The following is a 24,893-nucleotide window of genomic DNA, read 5'->3' on the forward strand; positions in this document are numbered from 1 at the left end:
CATGACTAGACAACTGTGCATGTGTGTGTGTGTGTGTGTGTGTGTGGGGGGGGGGGGGGGGGGGCTTAAAGCCTGATTTTCACTTGAATTGGACGGCGGTGTTGTGCATTGAAAATAGCAGGCTATCGTCTATTTCTGGTGTGCAACACGATGTGCAACCATCAGGCATAAGGGTGGAAACTGGCAATACATGAAGAAAAGAGGGAAATAGGGAGCGACTGGAACACAGTATTGTTAAAACAGAGAAAGAGTCACAAGTTACCCGAGACAAGAGCTCTCAAACCTTTTTTTTCCTGTCACATGTACATACAGTAGCCTACCTCATGACCCAGTCTGTCTGCGGCCTTTAAAAGTGCACTAGAGGTGGCATCAATTATGTGCGCAGTTGACCAATCTCATTGACAAGGTGAAGGAGTAAGAAAAAAAAAGACTGGGATTCAATCCCGATCTTGCCATATTATCCTCATGTCAACATGTTGACAAAACTCTTCAGTCCTTTTCAGGGTTCATCTTTCATACAGGTGAGTGGTACGGTCCCAGCCTCACAGCAAGATACAAACTCTGATGGATGGATTGACTGTCTTTTAAAGTCAGACAGACAATCAGTCCAATTAGGTGCAGCACAAGAGTTCCACATTGTGGACACTCCTGGAGTAAGCCTTACAGTCACACAGTGACACACCTGATTTCACCTTGAATTACATACAGATAGATGCACAGAGATACCTGTAGCTATTGAGTTTTAAATGGAGATCATATAATATCTAGCTTCATACACAACATACCTAACCCAAATCACACATATCCTGATTAAGGCACATCGTGCACATCTCTAAATACATAGCCGTAAGAACTGAAGTAACATCTTCACCGGATAGTGGAAGTATTTTCAATCAAACCTTACTTGTAAACGTGTCATAATCGATATGCCTGTAATCAATATAATAAAATAGTATTACTAGTAATCAGGTTACTAACGTAAATCACCCTTTCCCCATAATAGTTTGAAAATTGTTTAATGCTTCAGACTGGGAATTATCTGGAAATTGAAGGTAGACAAGTAACTTCCTCAACTACCACAAGGCTCTGAAACCCCAACTGTTTGCTGCTGCTGTTGTTGAAGTAGATTTTCTTGTAATGGGCACTGGGCAGCTAGCTTCCAGATACGAATGTGTATGAAACATCACCTCCAAATCACACACATGCACGCGCGCACACACACACACACACGCACGCACGCACGCACATTCAGATGCACAGACAGTCAGACACACCCACACATCACAAGCTATAGGCATTGCGGTACACGTGTGTTCTCTTCTTACACAGCTCACCTGATTAAATCTATTTACCAGCACAGCATGTTAAAGAAATGTAATGGGCACTGGGCAGCTAGCTTCCAGATATGAATGTGTATGAAACATCACCTCCAATCTCACACACACACACACACACACACACACACACACACACACACACACACACACACACACACACACACACACACACACACACCACAAGCTATATGCATTGCAGTACACGTGTGTTCTCTTCTTACACAGCTCACCTGATTAAATCTATTTACCAGCACAGCGTGTTAAAGATACATGATGTTTTGTTTTAGTAAGAGACAGATGACTGTGGGAGACTGGTCTGGCCTGTTCTCCACTGTATACACTGCTGACATGTGATGTCCACGGATGGATACAGTCCACAGCAACAACAACAACCTATCCAGCAATATTCAGTTAGTTAAACACAGACATGGAACTCCGGGTATTTGTAGCAGTTATTGGATGGATGTCAACAATTAACAAACTAATGATCTGATCTGATTTGTGGAATGATTAGTTGACAGACGTACAGTGTACAGTGTATGAATCCTACATTTTACACTTGCGCTTTAGTCAACTAGCTGATGCTCTTCCAAAGTGAATAGCTGTTGTACCTTTTCGCATACAGAGTAAAATCCTGAATGTTAGTTTAAGGTCCACTTTTAAATGAACACTCTTGGATTTGACTGTCTTCTGGCACTGCCCCCTTACACTATAATGATCTTTTGTAGGATGACAAGGACAGTGTCCAATCAATGTGGTTCAACTTCTGACCATGCACTTCCTACTATGGGTGTGCATGTAATGCTGGTGATGAAGGAATTAAAGCTGATATTATCTATAAATGAGAACATCCACGATTCTGTGAACTGCTTTCATGCCAATAAATACTAAATTAGTTGCAAAAACGATGGAAAACTTCATCCTTTGGACCTTATTCATTGTTTGGTGGGTTTGGAGAGGCATAATAAATTACAGTTAAGACTCCAGATGTTCCAAACAGCCAATTGAAATGTTTGGGTCGCAGCTCTTTGAAAATCATACAATTGTTTACAGTTTTACATCACTAGCAAATATACATAACAGTAAAATAATGTATTTTTGTTCTGCATGGGTATGACATTTAGTCTAGTTAGGAATTACTTGTTTTAGAATTGTTCGAGCAGTATTCTTTTGGAATTATTATTTTCTTCTTCAAAAAGTGGCTTAAAATTAAATCCTTGAAAGACACAAAATTGCATACAGACAGATAGAGGGACAGAAATATATTTATAGATATAATACACATATATGAGCATAACCACAGGAACTGTTTCTGAGACAGTGTGAGCGCTGTCAGCATTACACAGGAATTTCCCTGAACTTCTACAGAAAGCCACTCACTTCCTCTTTGCTGGCCTTAAGTGACGACTGTTCCTAGTTCAAACATGATTGGTTGGCAGTGATGATGTCATGGGAGATTTCCCATGGTACTGAAAAATTATGTATTGACTGGAATGTAGCCAACATGGTGCAATGAATGACAAAGTTACACTGTGTCTAATCATTCCCTATTTATTTATATTAGCTAATGATGAAATTATCAATGAAAAGAATGATCAGCAAAGCAATACTGATAAGAGATTTAATATATTTTTTTAAACAACAAAAAACTGAAAGTCTAATTGAACAAATAATAAGGGGAGAGGAAACAGACAGCAGCAGGTAGGAGAGCAGTAGGGGTGGAAAGAGTGCGATGCGAAAAGTGACCACTTAAGTAAAAATGCTGATCTAGAAGCTCACAACGCGTTGTGGGCTTGTACATGGGCTTGTACAAGTGATTAAGGAATGTATGGTTGCAGAAAGAAGACAAGTGTCTATAAGTAAGGTGGAGGAAATATGAAAAATAAATACCAGCATTTTTAGGTTAAATTAAAATGCTAGGGGATCCCCTGAGACCCCAAATGGTGCCCCAGGAAACAATGAATAAATGGAGAAAGAGAAGGAAATGAAGAGTCCAACGTCCACTGGAAATGCACTTTTCTACGTCAGGTAGGAGGAGTGTGTGTGCCCTCTGTCAGACCATGTGACTCACCTGTGAGTCAGGTAGAACTCATGACACCTGTCTGTATTTGCTCTCTCTCTCACACGCGCGCACACACACACACACACACACACACACACACACACACACACACACACACACACACACACACACACACACACACACACACACACACACACACACACACACACACACACACACACACACACACACACACACACACACACACACACACACACACACGAAGGAGCTAATTCTAGAATACACTAGAACAAGTGATGATGTCATACAAACAGTGGCAACAGAATGCCATTACTAGTAACAGCAACCAAGTAACTGGTTAAGAGTGAATCATGAGGAAGTCATCTTGTTAATTTCCTCACCAATAAACCTCCAGAGATAACTAATACACAACTAACTAACACGCAATACATCTGAGATTATGGGGATCATGATGAACTATTATAAACTTTTGGTTGAGAAAATGTTACCAGATATTCCAAAAGTAGACTAATAAAGCGAAATTGGAGGGGTTACAAAATCCCTCAAAACTATTTAGAAAATGGCTTAAACGTCAAGCATGTTTCCAGTGAAATGTATTTTCTAGTCAACCATATTGTAAAACTTTTATAATGATGACATTAACCCTCGATGTCCAAGTAATCTCATTAGTCGTTACCTTCTTAAAATAATGGCCTATATCATATTTTCAGGTTTGTTTAAAAACTGAGTAAACTGAACCTGGCTATTTATTAATACTATTAACACATAGCTACTAATACTATACTAATATTAATACCACACACACACACACACACACACACACACACACACACACACACACACTTTAGCCTTGGATCAAGACTATCTTTGATGTATTTTATCGATTTTGACGTTTGCATATAGGCCTATATACGAAAGTAAAAGTGTGATAGTCTTGATCCAAGGCTAACACAACGTCATACTTTGGCCTGCCTGGTCAAAAGTTAAGTACATTTTTCCAGACAATTTCATTAAATATGTGTTTGTACTTGTTTAGTTTTTTCTTATTCTCTTTATAATAACAGTTAATAACTGTTTAATTGGTCGGTATAGCCTACTATACGTGACTTGTGTCAGGTCTAGCCAACCAACAAACAACGTATTGCTCATAATTGCTGAGAGTGCAATGCCCGGACATGTTGCGTTACTTCTGATTCAACCATGCAACGTAGTTGCTCACAACAACCAGAGAGGCAGAGGCCCGTCCCACACGTGAGCAGTGGTGTAAAGTAGCTAAGTACATTCACTCAAGTACTGTACTTGAGTACAATTTTGAGGTATTTTTTTACATTACTGGAGTATTTCCCAATTTTCAGTACTTTTACTCCACTACATCTCAGAGGCAAATATTACACTTTTACTTCACTACAATTATCTGAAAACTTAAGTTACTTTGTAGATTTTGATTATTGTTATTAAACATACATTACCCCCCACAGCTCTATATTTTGGCCATTTGAAAATAGCCGATCTACAAGCTCAATGCCACATATTGTGAGCTTTTATTATTTGCTGCTATTATTTGCAAAATATTTTTATACATTTTATACATTTGAAAACTTGTGAAATGGGACATTTGGCATAATGAGTACTTTCTACTTTTGGTACCTTAAGTACATTTTGATACCAGTACTTTTGCACTTTTACTCAAGTAAATTCTGAATTCCGGACTTGCTTACTTGCAACAGAGTATTTCTGCAGTATTAATACTTTTACTTAAGTAAAAAAAATGGAGTACTTTTTCCACTGAGTGCAATGCCCGGACATGTTGCGTTACTTCTGGTTCAACCATACAACCTACGTAGTAAGTTGCTCACACCACCAGAGAGGCCCGTCCCACACGTGAGCAAACCAAGCCCAGCTGATGCAACCTGCCGCGGGTATAAATACGAGAGCTGCTCACACTCGCAGTTGATCAGCACAGTCTTTTTTAGACTACATGGAGAAGATACAAACAGAACGTGTGAACAAGAGACAGGGGGATCATCGGAGTCGAGACAAGAAAAGGAAACAGAATGGTGTACACGACGGCCCTGGTTTTCGGACACGGCATGCCCAGCTTAACGGAGGAGGAAAGCCTAGTTGAAATGATAGGAAACTTTCTGTCTCAGCTCGTTTCCAGCGAGAAGAGCCGCTGCCCCGCCGCCGCCGGCGCTGCTCGCCGGGGCAGCGTGGAGAGCTGCGATCATGAGGCGGAGAAGAATGTGCCATGTAAGTTTTTTTTTTTTTAAATACAGGCTTGTTTTAGTTATTGTACTATTGAGTCGGTCTAATAGAAAGGTTAACTTTAGACTAGCACTCAGAGTGTCATATACAGTAGTAAAAGAAAGCATTGCTTAGTAAGTGACTCACCGGCTTGGATCAGCTGATGGCAACTTAGTCACAGCGTCTAATCATTGAACATGAAGAAAGGATAGAGGAGAGATGGGCACTGGGCACAAAGGCATAGGGGCACCTCGATGTGAAATTGGCTATTTTGTCCAAAATGTTATAAAATAAAATATTTGAAAAATGGCCTTCTTCAGTAATGTAAAGGTGTGAACATGCACGGTACATCATTATCACTTTATCAGACTTAATTATATCCTTCAACTTCTTGTTTATGCCCCAAAATGACTGGATAAGGATATACAGGTTTTGTAGCAATTGTAGACATATTAGACCTCAATTGTCTAATGTTTAAGCATGTTCTAATCATGTATACTTTACTGAAAAAAAATGTTTTGGTTTCTTTTTTTTTACACTAAAAAGATAGCAAATTTAACACCGAGGTGCCCACTCTTCCTTGGTGCCCACCTATCCTGTTACCTGAAAAAATGGTCTCAATTCTGTTGCGAATGATAATAAATAAATAAAAACTCCCCCAAAATAACTTCTAGAGAGCTTCGGTATTGTCACAGACAAAGCCTTAAATAATGTATTAATTTATTTTGTATTGCTTCTATTTCCAACAGACACTGACCTGCACTCTGGCTTGGAGGAGGAGGATGAAGAAGAAGTGAGGACCTTCCAGCGAGACATGACCCGGCAGTTAGAGCGCTGTCTGTCGGAGGCCAAGGGCTCCACTCTGCCGTGCGAGGTGCTCCTCCTGCCGCGACACATGTCCGCCAGGGTGGGCCGCGACCTGGTGCGATCCTCGGCCGGCGAGCCGTGCGGGCTCCGGGGCGCCGCCGTCAACGTGTACCTGGAGGAGTCCAAACAGGACGCGTTGAAACCTCTGGGGAGCTTCTCGCCCGATCCGAGTGTCACCCCGACCTTCGAGCTGTCCGTGGTCTTCAAGGTGGACGACGACGGCTGGCCGCCGCTCAAACACATCTTCCATAGCGACAATAAAGTGTTGAAACTCCGACCGGAGTACAGGCTGGTGAAGAGGAAGCTCTACTCCTCGGCCAGTCCCGTCGTTCGTGACTTTTGCTAGTAGAGAGTTGAAGATAGAATAATTCCAATGGTGGAAAAAGTATTGACTTTTTTTTTTTTTTACTCAAGTAAAAGTATCAATACTGCAATGTTCTGTTACAAGTTAAGTAAAAGTATTGGTATCCAAATGTACTTAAAAGGTAGGGTAAGTGATTTACTTTTGTTAAAATAAGTGTTAAATAGCTCTATATTCTGATAGTACTACTCATTGCTATAGAGTTTTTGTTCAGTAAAAAGGAGTCTCCCATGTCTCTCCCGCTCTTTATTAAACAGAAAATGCATTTTCAGTGCTCTCTCCTGATTGGCTTAAATGTTGTCACCTACCTGAAAATGTACTATATTATTGTTTTCTAAAGAGCTGGAGAGACCCCTGTGACCGAACAAACGCTCTGTGGCAATGATTACTATCAGAATATAGTACTTTAACCTTTTAACAAAAAAAACCCAAAAATATCACTTACCCTACCTTTAAAGATCAATAAGTTGACGGTAGCATGTCCTGTCCTGTTTCACAAGTTTTCAAATGTATAATTTTTTTCCAAATGGCCTAAATCTATATAGGGCTGAAGTGGATGTATGTTTTGTAATAATCAAAATCTACAAAGTAAGGAGTAACTAAAGTTTTCAAATAATTGTAGTGTACAATATTTGCCTCCGAGATACTGAGTACTGAAAAAGTAAAATACTCCAGTAAAGTAAAACATACCTAAATTGTACTCAAGTACAGAGTAAATGTACTTAACACCACTGAATAATTCAATAAAGTCTGCATTTTTGGGTCTAGATATTCAATATTCCACATGGAGGTTTCCGTTGCAATGTACTGTTGTCAGTGTTGTGCCTCACATGCACTCTTTAGTAGCTTACTACAACTTTTGTAAGGGTTCGAGAGGCCAGTTCAGAGTAGGCTAATCATGATTGGAAGGCAATGTTTTGTGATACACTGGGTTAAAATAGACTGCAGCATTTTTGCACAGATATTGTTTCTTGTTAACAATGTCAATTTGTTTTTTTATAGTGAGCTGGTCTCACAGCCTGTAGTTCCTTTTCTAATGTGGTTTTGTTAACTATTTGTGGAATAAACCATTTTGCACACAAGATGCTGTTTCTAAGTCATTAAAACATATTGTCACTTCAGTATAATATGATTATATCTAGGAGCTGCATGGTTTTCTAGACACTCCAATATTTTTGGAAACTTCAAGTAATACCCCTGATTTCCCCATTTGTATTAAAACATTAAATCACGTTGTAAGCTACTTGAGTATGGGGTCTGTACAATACTGCTGGCTAAATGTTGATGGGACCGTACAGCTCTCCAAACATCCTGGGCAAATAAGACACATTTCAATAAGAAATATAAGCTTAGGTTCAAATATTAGCTTTTATTAAACAAAATGTACAACACGTGATGTATTGGCTAACCCAAACAAAACATTACATATGATTCCATCACTTGGGTACAAAACTTTTTGTACTCAGACGCTAACACTTACTGTAATACACACCAACATGACTCTTATGCATCATACCTCCATATCAAAGTCTGCCTACGTTTAACAAGACAACCAGGGATGCACCAATACCAGTTTGAGTACTGCTCGATCCCGCAAATTAGATTTAATATTAATTAATAACCTAATATGATCCATTACTTAAACTGTATAACACAATCGTAGAGTGTTGGTTTGGGATCAATGGACAAAAAATATTTTATTCATAAACCATCAGTTTCTATATAATGGGTATTAATTTCATGTGCACTTCAAGTTTCCGTGTATGAGATGTGCTATGAGAAAAGTTTGACTTGGATTTACTTGATTAACAAAAAGGGGTGCCATAGAAACAGTTACTGAAGAATACAAGCACCCTTAAAATGAAACCTTGGAGAGCACAACGCGTTAAAATGAATTGCATACTTTGAATGTTTAAGTTTATCTCAACTTGTCAGGTAGCGTACATTTATCTTTTAGGAGGATTACTAAAATGTGTGAAAATGTAAAAAGACAATTAGCAGCATTGTCTTAGTTTTAACCCAATACGCAGAGGCTCTGGGTGTTGCATTTAGTATTGAGGTAATTTCTCTGATATCAAACCCTATTTTATCCTAGTATGAGTCTGCAATATGTAACATATCAGTACTGGTATCAATGCAGCCCTAATTATAATACATGACAACGTGGGTCCCTAGAACTCTGTCTCTTTCCAAAATGGAGCACACCAGAACATGGTGAGCTCTGAACAATAGTCTCCCTTCCCCCACCCTGCATTTCACCCCAAACTAAACTTTTGCTGGTGAAAAATGTCTCTCTCGCTCATACATGGATGTATGTCCTATCCTGAGAGAAATGACAGACCGCAGACTACCCTTCGCTGGTGAAATGACACTAGGGGAAATAAAAGCAGTGTGCCAGTGGCTTGTATTGCCTGGGGTGGAGTCCATTGATTGGTGGCGCGCACTGACCAATCAGAGATGAACAAACGAAGAGGGAAGCTTGATGCTGCTCTCTCAGACAGATTGATGGATCGAGACACACACACGCGCACACGCACGCACACACGCACACACGCAGCCTGAGTGTACAGTTGCCTTGAGAAAAATAACTCAATAAGTACTGTAGCTGCTCTGCATCCTCTGTTGCTTTCTGTCTCATTCATGGCCTTAAATGTCTACCAGTCTATTTCTTCATCTTGAGGTCAGCTTCCATGGCACTGCGGCGACCCCTGGTACCACCATCCTGAGAGAGAGATACAGAGACAGAAAGAGAGAGAGAGATGATAGGTCAGGATGAAAACATCAAGGTCAGTTGGACAGTGTGCAGGAGGATTCATTTGCGGCCCCCCTCCCCCTCCCGGCCACCCAAAGGCCCAACCCCGCACAAAACACAGCACAGTCCACCTTGGAAGGTTTCCTCCCCAAATGAAGAAGAGGAACGAAGAGAACATAAAAGAACGACGACGACAATCTAAAATAAATGGAGAAAAGAGAACGAATTTAGACTGAAAAATAAACAAGAACAAAAGGAAAACAAAACATGCAAGAGACACGAGAACGGTCAAGAACAAAAAACTAACAAAACAAAATTAACAAAAAAATAAAAACAGAAACACATGAAACCAGCATGGTGGGGTGGTCACTGACGAAGGTCGACGGAAGCTTGAGATGATGGAACAGGGGTTACTGGAGTTCAGTCTTTACTGGTGTGTACGATGAGGATGTGGTGCCTGAGTCAGTATAACAGAAGATTGGAGTGTTTATGAGGGTGATGCAGGCCTGTGGGTCTCAATGCACTTGTAAAAGTCTGTGTGAAGGCGCACAGACAGAGAGAGATATAGAGGTGTATATGCCTTTAAGGTGTGTTGTGTGTGCGTATGTACACAGACAAAGGTGTGCGGAGCGTGGACCCAGGTTCTGGTGAGATCAGGAGAGGAGGGACCTGAATACTTACAAAGAGAGAGAGAAGAAAAGCAGGAGAGGCCATTGGGACACTGTCCTGTAGGAGGACAAACATCAGAGTGAGAAAATAGAGAGAGAAACACACATATGCGAAGAGCGAGCAAGCGTCGTACATGTCTGTATCGTGTGCGTGCACTCGTGCGCATCAACGAGTATGTTAACTGACCACCACGCGGCACATACACCAAACACGTACGCACATGAAGCAAGCAAGCACAGGTTAGAAAGACAGATCATAAAACATGAAACACGGTAAGATTCTAGCATCCAAAGAGTCAAGTGAGACAGTGAACTGACATACGTACGTATATGGACACAGACAGATGGACGAACAGGCAACAGTAGAGACAATAATTCAAAGGCCTAACAGATGTAGACGGACTGCAAGCAAATTGTACATAAGACACGAAACGAAATCTGAGCTTAATTTTGTATGCAGACACAGGAAGACCAGTGCAAATATATACAGAGCCGTCACACATGGAAGCGGATATACGCAGAGACAGAGAGTAACGTAGACACAAGCAAGTCAGCTAAAGTTGTATGCACACAAAGACAGACAAAGTAGGAAACACAGGGGATGGGAGAGACAGGGCTATCATGCAGGAGGTTGAGGAGATATTCCACTGAATGACAGTCCATCACAAGCACAGAGAAGAGCAGATCAGGGGACAGCTGGAAATGTGGTGCGTTTGTGGGATTGTGTGGAGACTGCATGTGCAGGTATGTGTGCGAGAATAAACCCACTTTTGAGTCTATATACCGATAGGGAAAATCACTGGACAGTTCAGGGAAGCATTGCAGATCTTGTGAAGTAGGTCACAAACCAAGGAGGTAGAACTCTGGGTCACTAAGACATGGCAGATGATACACTGGGAATTATGGCTGGTGGCCAGCATTCCTGATGGGTGAGCTAGGGTCCACTCCAAACATGTTTTTCAGTGGTTCCTGGAAGCCGAATGTTCCCATGTGCTTTAAGCAACCAAGGAACATGCATCATGGCGAGTGTTGCCCATTACAGTTGCTGCTACACGTTCTGTTGTGTATCATTGTCTCAAAAGCTGAGGCCGCTATCACCCTTTTAGGCTCTGTTTTATCATACCCTTTATCAAGACGTTTTTCCTTTTCATGCATATGGTGAATTAAAAATGAAGACTTCAATTATAAATACTTTAGCACCAATGTTGTGCATTTCATAGGGGAAAAGCTATGGCCAACAAGATCTTAGTATGAAGCACATTATCATTTTATTAATCACAAAAGTGTTGTAGAATCAATGTTTGTTGGGAGCTTTCACAAAAACATTGTGCAATAACTATCATCAAAATGTCATGTCAACTCGGTTTCAGGTGGATGTTCTGGTTATACAATCACTTATGTACACTGTACAGTAGTATAACACAGATGTGTGATCCCCATCACTGCCCTTACTTTTCAAATATTCCGTGCCAAAAGGCTTTTTCTTCCAGACCTTCATTACTTAAAACAGATTTGAAAATGTCGGGTAGGTGTTCTGTATTGATGTATGTCGACAGCGACGGGGCAGTATGACCTTCAACAAAGCCATTAAGCCCAATTATTTCAAACAACAACAAAGTGCAATAAATACATTCACATCCGACAGCAACAACAAGTCCTTGGAACGATTGAACAAAAAAAACTGTACATTTGACATTGACAATGCAACTGTGACCTCTCTAAATCATAACGCACCCCACCTCAGGCAACACTACCCGAGTTTACCCAACCCCACTACACCATATCACATACAGTACAACCCTACCCCAGCCCACAAAACCCACATACACCTTACCCAACCCTACAACAGCCAACACCACTAGACCATACCCTACCCCAGCACACCAACCACACTAAACCTTACCCAAGCCCTCCCACCACACTACACTGTACCCAACCCTACCCCCAGCCCACAGCCTCACCTTGTCGGCCGGCTCGCCAGGCTTGCGTCCGCCTTCGCGGCCGCGGAGGCTCTTGGCGGAGATGGCGCTCTCAGAGGTCTGCATAATGAGCTGCGTGGCCAGGAACTGCTGCACGTGCTCCAGGACGTCTCGCTGCATCTCCAGGGCCATGTGGTACACGTCGTGGTCTGACGAGTTGTACATGACGGCGTTCTGGAACATCAGCATGATGTCACGCTGGAACTCGGCCGTCGTGCGGATAACACCCGACTCAATGTTTTTCTTGATGGCCGACAGGTCCATGGGCCTGGGGGTTAGGGACAAGGGCAGCAGTTGATGATACATACATGTATTAGAGGGTATGGGTTTTAAACCATTTGCTTAGTCATGACAAAAGCACTGGTTTTTGCATCATGATTCGTGAATAATGAGTAGAACACAGCAAATTCTACAGATGGGAGAAAGTATTCTGCTTTTACGAACAAAAATAAAAGTTAGGAAGTGCAGGCATTGTAAGCATTTCAAATCGTGTGTGTGTGTGTGTGTGTGTGTGTGTGTGTGTGTGTGTTCTGACCTGTGTACAATGCTGTGGTAACCAGGGGCAATGTCATCTGACACAGGCTGCAGGAAGACACTGGCATACCTGATACAACAACAATCACACACTCATTTCCTATTCACAAATATGACGATCTCTTTATTCTAAACTACCTGGATCTAGGGCTGAAATTATTACATGAATAATCAATTAATTGATTGAAAGGAAATTAATGCAATTTCAGATTTAGTGTAGTATCATCAAAATCTGCTACTTTCGAAAATGTGAATACTCATCTGTTTTGCATATGAAAAGGTTACATTTAGCAATTTCAACATGTCTGTTTGGGTTCAGATAACTGCTGATGAGCATTAGTCATAATTTGGTTACTACCTTCATTTACAATCAAAAAGATAATACACAAATACATAAATTCTGAAAATAATCGTTAATTGCAGCCCTGGATTTAGGCTACAGCTATTCCATAAGACCTTTACATACTAGTATGTTACACATGTTAGATATCAAAATATTTTTTCTTCCAGACTTGGCTTGAGGTCATGTTACAAATTTCAAATTTTGTACTTTTATACAAAATCGTCAAAAGCATGAAATGTTGTGCAAATCTTCACTAGTCCTCACAATTTATAAAAATAAAACTAGGGATGCACCGATATAAATCGGCCGCATGTCGGTATCGGCCGATATTTGCCACCATCGGTCAACATCGGCAAAAAAATGTTTTGATTAGAGGCAATTATGTTGTGTTTCTGCAGATTCTGAACAGTTATTTCTTATAATGAAGATTGCATTTGTTTCCCTGGCACAAAAGGGGCAAATAATAACACCAAAAACTAAATAAACAAATATCGGCTATCGGCTAAATTGTTATTTTAAACATCGGTATCGGTCAAAAATGTCCATATCGGTGCATCCCTAAATAAAACACACATACAACATTTTTCTGCATTAATATTACTACAAATTTCCACAAAGATCACTATATAATGTAATGAAGTCAATATGGCTTTGTTACAGAACGGGCATAATTTAGCCACTATTTGCATGTATTAGTAGAGGAGGCTCTAGTTATGGCTGTCAATCGAACAACTTAATTGAGAAGGTCAAGGTGGTACACACCCATAATTTTCCATCCGTCTTTCAGTTGGTTTTGGCAGCTTTGAAGGTCTATATTTATGTGAATACAACCCGCAGTATGCCTATCAAAGTGGCTCTTGCAACATAACTGAATAAGACAATATCAGCATTTAAATGTAGGTCAACGGTGGGGGCAGTGAACGGACAGGTGCTGGTCAATGACAATCTTGATTGGCTGATTAGGGTGGGGTGCGCCAAGGCTCACCTGTGGTTGGCTGCGGCTCTCCACACCAGCATGATGGCTTTCTTCCAGATCTTTTGGGCCTGCACGGCTTCCTGATCCTCACCACATATGGAGCTAATGCACAGAGAGAGATGGAGGGAGGTGCCAGGAGGAAAGAAATAAATTGGGACAGAACAATGAACCGGCGAGTCCATGGTCCAAATTGAATGAGAGGGGAAGTGGGAGAGAAGCCATGGGGGGCAGATAGGGGCAGGGTGGGAGGGAGAGTGACAGATGGACAGTGAGGGTGGGAGGGAGAGAAAGAGAGCAACAGACAGAGAGGATTGTGAATCAGTCCAAATCTTTACACACCAGCAGCCAAAAAACTGGTGAGCACAGTGAAGAGCCAGGGGTCATGAAGCAAAAATGGCTGACGAATGCAGGCTAAGCTTTATATAGACTTAAAAATCAGCGTTTTGCATTGAGGGCAGAGGTAATTTTGGGGTGCTGATTTGTGAGTTCTGTCCTGGTTGTATCTAGTACCTCCTTGCAAAATAAAATAGCTCACAAACATGGTGAAGAAATAGTGAGAAATAATAATGGGTAAATTCTTTAGGCAAAACATAAACAAAAACATTTCTTTTTTTAAATATATTTTTGGGGTCTTTTCTGCCTTTATTTGGATAGTAGAGAGACAGGAAACGGGTAGAGAGAGACGGGGAGTGACACGCAGCAAAGGCCATCGGGCTAGGCCCTAGCCCGATGGCCTTTGCTGCGTGTCACTCCCCAGGTTTGATTCCCTAGCCGCTAGGGAATCAAACCTGCGACTCTCTGTCAGGCAATAGAGCCTATAGCCACTTTTAGACATGCACTGTATTATGGAAGTTTTCAAGACTTTAAACGGTGGGGCTGTATGAACGCAACATCAGTATGATCGGACATGCAGGCAGGACCCTTGACTTAAGTCCGGGTAATGTCCGATTTGGCTCAAACCGCTCTATGTGTGAATGGACGTGGTGATTGTCCGGTGAATATACATTCAGCTTGTGGACGTGTTGATGACGCTCTGATTGTCGATGGGTGGAGCCTCCCCTCCTCCCGAGGTGTACTTTAATCCTTCTGCTTTTTATTAGCGTTCGAGTTGGAAATATTCACTGATCAAACTTCCATGAAATGTCTCATAAACGAAACAAAATATAAACGTCTTTTGAGTAATTGTAGACATAACGAGCTACGCTGCGCAGTGTACTCGTCTGTACATAGAGACCGATGTTATTTTCCACTCGCAGGACGGCTTGTTTTGATGAAAAGTAGGTTGGCTCCTTGTCCACATTAGGCCTACTATGGTAGGAGAGATATTTTGTTTGTGTTTTGTATGGGTGCATCAATGGGAGACGGCATGTCAAGCAATTCACTGTATCTGTCATGTTCTGCGGAAGGAAGTCAAATCCTCACATCTCCCTTGCGCTGTTATATTTGAGTGGGAGTAGCTTATTATGTGCTTCTACTATGCAGACCCCGCCCCTCACCTTATCAAACAGAGTGTGAACGCATCTGAAACAGACATTATCCTGTTACATGCTACATGTGTGAACGGCCAACACCGACCGGACAATGTCCTGACCCGATTCCCCGTACATTTTCCAGTGTTCATATTTGAAAGTGGCTTCCATGTGGTATGCGCCTTAACCACTAGGCCATTGGTGCCCCAGACAAAAAAATTTCTGATATAGTCTGAAGGTCAAGTAGTTGAAAACCAAGGGCCGGCCAACAGTACTTGCTGGAGTAGTAAACTACTAGTTTTCATTTCAAAGGGGTCTACTGATGTGACTTATCGATTTCCAGTTATTAATCCGACCCCAGGAATTTTCTGGGAAATGGGAGATAACACTATGAACGTTTTCATTTTGAGAGCAAATTGCCCCACAATATAAATACATAATTTGTAATATATTTTATTTTGGTGACAACCACTGTACAATCGCATCACTTAGTTGCCAATAATTAATTACAGTAAAGCACACCCTGTTTTGTAATATTTCTTAATTAACACACTTTCAACCAGATAAGGCAGAGCCAATTAATGAGATCAGTGTTTGATTGGAACATAAATATGCCATACTCTGCCCTCCGTTGCACGTGACTCGTCATCACTAAACTGCACTCACACTGGCGATGTGATCGAAATCAAATGTTTATAATCGTGACAGTTGTAACCAGAGAGGAAACTTGATACTCACAACTGAGAGGAGGAAGCCGGGCTGCTAGCCAGAGAATCGGCCGTGGTGTAGCGCTGGGAGTTGGGGCCATATCCGTCCTCGCTCTCGCTGGCTGCCGGCTCTACCTCAGAGAGGTAGGGACCCTCGCCATCACCACACTCCTCCTTCAGCTCCATCCCTTCCTCTGGGTCGGCCTCGCTCCCTACCTCCTCCTCCTTTACCTCCTGTATGGACGACCGCACATACAGAAACAGTGTCCATGGATTAAAGAAAAATTTAATCTCACAAGTCACAACTGCAAAATGTTGTTGGGCCAAGTCCTAAAAATAAAATCTGACATTTGTGAAACGCTGTGAAAGGAGCCCCCCCGACATGACAATTTAGTTATGATACATCTGTGAGATCATTAGGATTTTCTGGAAGACTGAACATGTCTGAACACGAATAACCGAAAATAGACCATCTACAAGCAAACATGTCACAGCGCAACACGGTGTAAGCTTGTAGATAGCCTATTTTCGGTGCATGACATGCTGACTTCTATGGAATCCAAATGACTGAAATCAGTCGTGGCGACTGAGAACTTTAATCCATGAGTGTTACAATGCAGAACGTGGACAGAATGAGCAACATGGTGGGGTCTCCTCTCCATCTTAGGGGTTTATTCATTTTCCTCACCTTGGATTCTTTCCCTGACACAGAACTGTCTTCAGAGTCTGTAAGAGAAAAAAAAAATGAGCTCAATTAGAAGACCAATATAGAACGCCAATGAGAGTTCTACATGCACGTGAATGTGTGTGTGCACATCTATGCTACACAGTAAAAATCCACTGTCGATTTAGAGTGTAAAGATGGGATCTTACGGGTCAATTTTGACACTCAAGAGTTAAATTGACACTCAGGATTTGACCGTTGTACCTACCTAGGCAAGGCAGGTTGGGTTCAGGCTGGCTCCACTCCTCCCCTTCGCTTTTCACCGTCGCTTCTGTTCCTTCCTTTTCTGCCGCACACTCCTCCGTGACCTCGCCCCCCGTCACCCCTTCGTCAGAGGATGTCGCGTCACTTCTTGCCGCCTCGGGCGCCTCACAGTTCCCCTTGAGCGGTTCTTCTCTTATGGCCTCTGGTTGGTTGTGGGTCGCCGGGGCCGGCGTCGCAGCCGCCTCCTGGGGCTCCAGCAAGGGATCGACTGGTACCGCAGGCACAGGCTCCGAGGCCTTCAGCTCCTGCGTCTCCCAGGGGCCCGGAAGTGGGTGTGTCCCCGACACGGCTTCCTCACAGAGAGAGAGGGCTGCTTCGACCGCTGCAGCATCCAGGGCTTCTACAGAGTCATCCACCTGGGAGGAGAGGAGGAGTCAATTTGACAACAAAAATCAGACAACCTTGTGTACCAACCAGCAAATCTCTTTAGTTGCGTCCTTTAGTTTGTGTGATGTTGTGTTTTTCTGGATACATGGTGGTGGATCCTGCTGTACTGTGTTGGCACAGTGCTCACCTTCTCCTCTATGATGGCGATGATGTCCCCTACTGTCTCCAGGTCCAGCTCATCTCCTATGTAGGACACGGCCACCAGGTCGTCTTCCACCCCCAACCCCGTCTCCTCAGCGAGCTCTACCTTCACTGCTGCCTCCGCTCCACCCTCTCACCACACACACACACACACACACACACATTAGAGAGAGAGATCAAGAGTTTAGTTTACAGCATAGCATAGCTATAAGGTTGAAGCCACTTGGTGGAAATGTCCTCAAAACAGTCTGTATTATGTCCTCAGCAGTCTAGGTTCCAAATAAAAGAGGAGAAAGAGAGTCCGCACTGCGTGTGTATGTACAGTATACACAATTGTGTGTGTGAGAGACTTAGTAGTGATATTTACCTGTTGTGATGTCATGACCTGCTGGCATGACAGTGGCGGCAGTAGTGGTCTGAACTCCGTTGGTGAGGCTGGCTGTGGCATCGCCCTCTGCTACCTAACAGAAAAGAATGAAAACATTTAAAACATACTAGTTAGGGAATATGACTTTACCATCCAAGTTCAGCAATTCAGTGGTTGAAGCTCTCCTTTTTAAAAATCCATTCTATATAATCAATAAACTGTAGGCCTATATCCATTCCAAACTACTACATAGTAGAGAATCCATCCAGTGACATAAACCTGGGTGTATTATTGTATTAATTGGGATAGGTGCCAAGCTCCATGACTGCCATGGATTGGGATGATGTCACTGAAGGACTTCCACTTGACCAATTATTGCCTAAAAGCAAAAAGTGCCTTCTCACCAGGCGGGGGCTGGCTGAGATGAGGCTGCCTTTTTTCAACAGCTCTGACAGTAGAGGGGAGGGGGGCGGCGTGGCCTTCTGAGCGAGCAGCCTCTTCTGTGGGGAGTCGTCTACTAGAGCCCCCAGGCTTCCCTCTTTAGGCCCTGGGCCCGCAGCATCTGTTGAGGGCAGGAATGGTCCTACGCCCTGGGTCTGGACATGATGAAAGAATGGCATGTATGAGACGCTACTCCTCAACACTTAAATGTATGTCTTGTATAGCTACACCTTTATATTAGGCAATTTATTATGATTTATATATGTAATTCTTTTTGAATAAAACATTATTTGCTTATTCATTGCATTGGTATATTTTTGGTGTTTTGTGTAAATTGCTTCATTATCCTTCCTGTACCGGCATTTGCTGGCCCACCACTGCGGAGTGAACAGTGAACCACTAGCCTGTGTGACTGAGTGTGTACTTACGGCTGGGTGGGCGCCGGTATCATCAGAAGGGGTGCCAGCGGTGTCCATGGGGGGTGTGGGGATGGCTGTGTCAGCCTGGGAGTCCACACTGGGGGGGCTGGCTCCCAGTGGAGAACGTACTGTCACGCTGGGCAGCCGCTTAGGAGTGTTCTTCACTGCCTGGCGAGCTGCAGGGAGTGAAGGGAGGAGGAAGTCAAGACCACCAATGGCTAAACCAGAGCCACTGGCACACTCTGGTGGCTCAGTCAGGTAGTGCTACAGTATATATACCCCTTTGCTGTACTTGTCTTTATGTTAATAATGCTAATGTTTATTCACAGTGCATACGGGATAATGAATTAGCTGCAGCACAAAATCTATATGCAGTGTTATCCCAATGCAGAGCTACCAGTAGCCATTAGCCAATGTGTTTAGTATGGTGTTCTGGTTAAATTAAACTTTGTGTAATGGTGAGGAGACAAGGGCAAGGTGCAACTACTGAACTGATGAGGTGCTGGAATTACAGTAACAGCCAAGATTCATGATTATATCTGTAATTTCAGAAAAAGATTCACGACTTTCCATTATTTTTTTATTAATAGTGCAGCCCTACCCTGTGCATAAGTTTACAATATTTAAACAAGGCAATATAACCATACCCTGATATGCCGTCTCTGTGGCTTTCCTCTTCTGTTCTGCCTCTTCTTCATCCTGCTTCTTTTTTCTAAATGGAAAAAAAAGAAAGAAGGAAAAACCGGAGTGAATGTGGACGTCTTCTGGTTCAAATCCTCCAGCCGGCTATAAATGTGTGTAACTTTAGAAATGCAAAGCAAATAGAGGGGATACCAAAACACAGCACTGCACAGAAATGTTAAGAGCATCAAATGTCAATGTCCACTTCCCTTTAAAATGAAGAATTAGCCGATACATATGCACAGGCCGGTCATCAGACAGGTCTTACAATGGTATTATTTTATGTCCACAGACAAGCACATTGCTAAAATCACTCACAGGCACAATACTAAAGTTAAGTAGGCAAGCAGACATGTCAGACAATCCAAACAAATAAGGGTCTTACAGTGTGATGTCCGTCCACAAATCCTTCAACTGGGAGTCCAGATGACCTGTCTGAATTAGATCCACTTCCTTCTTCAGCTTCCTACAAACAAAGGAAGTGCAGAGGTGAAAGATCATGTCATTGCCCAGTATTCAAAGACCTTTGTGTGTGTGTGTGTGTGTGTGTGTGTGTGTGTGTGTGTGTGTGTGTGTGTGTGTGTGTGTGTGTGTGTGTGTGTGTGTGTGTGTGTGTGTGTGTGTGTGTGTGTGTGTGTGTGTGTACCTGTATTTCTCTTGTGTGTCTCGCAGGAGCTTCTTCAACTCCTCTATCCTCTCAGCGGTCAGTCTGCGTACAATCACATCCTCAATGGTCTCCACCACTTCACCCTTCTCACCACGTTTACGTCTGGAGCGTGAGCACACACATCCACACACACACACACATTAGAGAGAGAGATCAAGAGTTTAGTATACAGCACCGTGTTCATTCATGGTGCAAGACAACTAGCTGTTTGCATGACATGTAAACATTGTAATACTGACTTCGGGGCTTCAGTGGCTTCCAGCAGCTCAGAGTATTGCGAGGCACAATGCTGTGGAAGAAAGGCAGAGTTAACACAGGCCAGGCATCCACTCAATAAAACAAATGCATGTTAACACACAGCTGACTTACAGACATTGTAAACATGTTGAAAGTGGTTAAACTGACACAATAATGTTATTAATTGAAATTAAACGTTAATACATTTTCTTTATGAGGCCCCCCCCCCCGACTCCCACCTCTTTCTATTTGACCTCCAATGGTTAAAATTATTAATTGATTACCTTTTGTGAGAACCAGTCAGGCGGACGTCCGGGCTCAGAGAAAGGCTTGATGGCTCTGCTTACTGACACCCTGGTAGATACAAGCACACTCATTTTTATACTCCATGCGCTGAGAAAAAACATCTTTAGGCCTTTCGATAAAATAATAATAATAACATATTACTGCTACAAGCCATTCAAATTAGGATTTTCTTGATGCATTACTCCCAGACATACAGTAGAAGAAAAAACATTACAGCAGATAAGAGAAAAACATCTATCAAGTAAAATATACTATATATATATATATATATATATATATATATATATATATGTACGGTAACAGTATAAATATAAAGTAAAAAAGTATAAAGGTAAAACATAGGAATATAAGGAAAGAATATAAGGAGTGTAAGCCAGGTCAGACCAGGCCAGTGAGTAGTATGATGAAATACGTGACAGTTTTGCCTGATAAAATATGTGACTAAGGCTGTAAATAGCCAATGACACGTAGTGACACCAGTGGTTCTGTGCTTAGAACATATGACCAGCAGTGTGCTTGCATAGCAGCTTCAATGGCATGATTTAGGGTCAAGCGAGGATGTTTTCCAGTCAGTTATCTCCAACAACAGAATAATACCCCATGATGATAACTAGTGGAAGTGTATGCTGTTGCTTTACCAGTTTTGGTCACCACTCCTCATAACAGAGGAGGCCAGGCAGAGCTTCTCTCTGACTGACCAGGGCTCCGTGGGACCCACATTCAGGATCTTGTGTTCTGGATAAAGAGGAGTAGGAACAATTCATCCAAAAGATACAATACAATTTATGATTATAAGTATTTGCCGAGATGTTGTAAAAAATATAAATAAAACAACCCAAAAAAACTCCCACTGTTTGAAATCTACACAGTTGTAATTATGACACCACTAAGTTCAGCACAATCAGCATGTTTTTAAGACAAAAGGATGTGACAAGTCACAGACCGTTGTTTGTACTGACTGAGTTATGTCTGAATGGTTGATTTGATTTTGACTTGAATACTTACAGTGGTACGATTATACAATGACACAAAAAGCCCTAAGGGCTTGTTTCCATTGTGGTCCTGTGTATTCAATTCATCAAGACATTTAAAAACATACAAGAAATCATCAGCATTACATATATGTACAGAAAACAATTGAGGGGGGGGGGGGGGTGAGACAACTTTCCTAAGACCAGTTACAAATTGCAGACAGGTGCTCTTTTATGGCGGTTTTGAAGGAGGGTAGGGCCGGAGTTACACTTTTTGATGGCTGTTGGTACAGGGGCCAGGGCATGCCACATTTTAGCAGTAGAATGAATTTAACCCCATGTTCGTGCCAAATCTGGATTGAACGAGACCAGTGGAGCTTCCTCTGGTGTTGTGCCTGTGTGTGTCCCTCACGTTATTGAAGTAGTTTGACAGGTGCATGGGCATCCCTGATCCCTTGAGTATCTTGTAGACCAGGCCCATTGCACGTTGCTGTACTCTGTCCTCTACCCTGAGCCATCCCACCCTAGCATAATGAGCAGGGGTTAGGTGGCTGCAATTCGGAACTGGCCCCTGTAAAAAGTCCAAGCCTATCACCTGGCCCCCGACTGTTTTCATAGTATTGTATATTTGTCTGTCATTAAATGTTTCGATGAATTGAATACACCTGGACCTCAATGGAAACAAGCCATAGTGCTTTCTTGGGTTTAATCGTTTTAGCAGACCTTGTATAGAACTGTAATTTCTGTGCTTTTTTTGCAAACTGTTAATGAAGTATTCAATCAATCAATCAATCAATCATATCAGGTGAGTCCTATAATTCCCCCCCTGGACAATACCAGTTTAGAGTGGAGTTTTAGTTAAATTGGTAATACTGTGGCTTTGGGAGAAAGTTTCCCGTGTTAATATTGTCTTTAATCATATAATGACAAGAAACAGGTGAATCCTTCCCATCGTCTAGCTGTAAACAAAGGGAGTAAACGCTGAATGAAGGTATTCCCTAATTAATACACAATTATTAACAGTTTAAACGATCTTAAATTACAGATTAGTGTGTTGTCCCGAGTTAACCTACATAACTGTCTCGTTGAAATGCATATTAGTCCTAGTTAAACCATGGCTCTGTAGATCGCAATCAGGTATTTATATGTGTATTTATCTTAGGTCTTAGCAATAGCATGTTAGCATTGTTAGGGGGACACATTCATGAGACACACAGCAGCGTTACACGCATAACAACAACCCATTAAGAAGCTATTGGGTCAAACTAATGTGCATGTATTATTTGCAATTTTATCGTTGGTGTGTGTTTTTGTATTATGGGGAAAACATAATAAGTGAAATGTTACTCACTGCCGATGCCGCTCGCCATTTCTATTGTGATAAGGCCGACAGGCCGTGATCCAAACTTCCGCCGGAATTCTTTTAGCGGTACACACTAGTGTTGCCAGGTTTTTAGAGAGAACCAAGCAACCAGGTCTATGAAAACAAGCCCAAAAGAAACAAATAGAGCACTTTAAACCGTACATCGGCTGTTTAAAAATACCTTATCTAGATCTAGAATTGCTATTTTCAAAAATCCTTGAAATAAAATGTGGTATAACAACACAAATCTGGCACAAAACATTTTCAGATGGGGGTAAGGGGACAAATACAAAATGTGGGGGTCCAATATCCATCATGACATGAAAATATTTGAGAACCACTGGTCTAAATACTAATTAGCCCAAATAAGCAACTACACTTAAGAAACAAGCCCAAAAAACCGCAACCCACAACTACAAATATTTACAAGCAACTTTACAGAAAAACAAGGCCGAAGTCGCTTTCAATAAACCGACATGGCAACACTGTTACACACGTCTGTAGAACCACAGACCACACAGATAGGTTCCTAGTTCCTACCCTTTGGACTATACTGTAGTACCATGTGTACTGTAGTACAGTACGGGGGATTAGCTCAAATGGTAGAGCGCTCGCTTAGCATGCGAGAGGTAGCGGGATCGATGCCCGCATCCTCCATTCTATTATATTGAGCAAATACAAACTGGACAAGTATCCATAGTGAAACCATTGGCAGTAAAACACAGGAAATATATTCAGCACTGAGACTTGTAGTAACTACAGTGTAGTTACTGTCTGGCACCCAAAAGTGGTTCTCAAAAACTGGCAAGGCTATATTTACTGACATTATGCCATTGGTGACCACCTTTGCCGATGTGTCACATTTCATTTATAAGGAAATACCAGAATAAGAGTACAAAATATAACATAACATGCAGTCCACTGTGTATCAATGGTTCTGAAGGCCTAAGTATGCAGACAAATGGACACACATGATGACATAGAAATTAAACCGAAACATCCGATCTATTCAATTCAAAGGAGCTTTTTTGGCATGAGAAAACATGTTTACATTGCCAAAGCAAGTGTAAAAAAATTTTGGGTAAAGTGTATTGTGTGTAAATAGAGTCACTTTGTAACTTGGAAAAACTGCCTTACAAAACCACTAAAGTTATTTTATTTGCTGTTGGAAAGTGTTATAGGCCTATATGTTGTAGGCCTATGATGGCAAGGCTAGGTATATCTCTATCTATCTATCTATCTATCTATCTATCTATCTATCTATCTATCTATCTATCTATCTATCTATCTATCTATCTATCTATCTATCTATCTATCTATCTATCTATCTATCTATCTATCTATCTATCTATCCGTCCGTCCGTCTATCTATCTATCTATCCATCCGTCCGTCCGTCCATCTATCCGTCCATCTATCCATCTATCCATCTATCCATCCATCCATCCATCCATCCATCCATCCATCCATCCATCTACTATCTATTTATCATTCAAACATTCTTTAAATGCTGATGTAGGCTACTATATGGTAACTCGCCCGTGGGGGTGGGGCGGTAACTGGCCCTTGAAACTACACACCCAAGTCCAACACCGCCCTGCATTCCTCCGTCCAGCAGCAGTGATGTGCTTGCAGATCATTTGGGA

The 24,893-nt window shown here is 42.0% G+C and overlaps 2 protein-coding genes across 3 annotated transcripts; one reads left to right on the forward strand and one right to left on the reverse strand.

Moving 5' to 3' along the window:
- The first annotated feature begins 5,344 nt into the window (after positions 1–5,344).
- LOC308075933 (DNA damage-inducible transcript 4-like protein) lies at positions 5,345–7,935 on the forward strand. Its single transcript, XM_080415964.1, has 2 exons — positions 5,345–5,631; positions 6,375–7,935. The coding sequence occupies exons 1-2, from the start codon at positions 5,436–5,438 to the stop codon at positions 6,836–6,838; spliced, it is 660 nt and encodes a 219-aa protein (XP_080272090.1). The 5' UTR covers positions 5,345–5,435; the 3' UTR covers positions 6,839–7,935.
- A 267-nt stretch (positions 7,936–8,202) lies between these two features.
- brd8b (bromodomain containing 8b) lies at positions 8,203–23,305 on the reverse strand. Of its 2 annotated transcripts, XM_080415801.1 has the most exons (19): positions 23,238–23,305; positions 21,554–21,650; positions 20,894–20,963; positions 20,612–20,661; positions 20,352–20,474; positions 20,091–20,171; positions 19,672–19,736; positions 19,034–19,200; positions 18,569–18,760; positions 18,165–18,258; positions 17,784–17,929; positions 17,214–17,625; positions 16,970–17,007; positions 16,313–16,515; positions 14,115–14,207; positions 12,788–12,856; positions 12,235–12,520; positions 10,287–10,331; positions 8,203–9,575 (listed from the first exon to the last, which is right to left on the reverse strand). In XM_080415801.1, exons 1-19 carry the CDS (start codon positions 23,254–23,256, stop codon positions 9,516–9,518), a joined length of 2,310 nt encoding a protein of 769 aa, XP_080271927.1. In that variant the 5' UTR covers positions 23,257–23,305; the 3' UTR covers positions 8,203–9,515. The 2 variants fall into 2 exon arrangements, with proteins under 2 accessions (XP_080271927.1, XP_080271928.1); XM_080415802.1 differs by lacking the exon at positions 10,287–10,331.
- Between the last annotated feature and the right edge of the window lie 1,588 nt (positions 23,306–24,893).

This window comes from Gymnoscopelus braueri, assembly GCF_963280865.1.
Source record: "Gymnoscopelus braueri genome assembly, chromosome: 20".
Taxonomy (NCBI): domain Eukaryota; kingdom Metazoa; phylum Chordata; class Actinopteri; order Myctophiformes; family Myctophidae; genus Gymnoscopelus; species Gymnoscopelus braueri.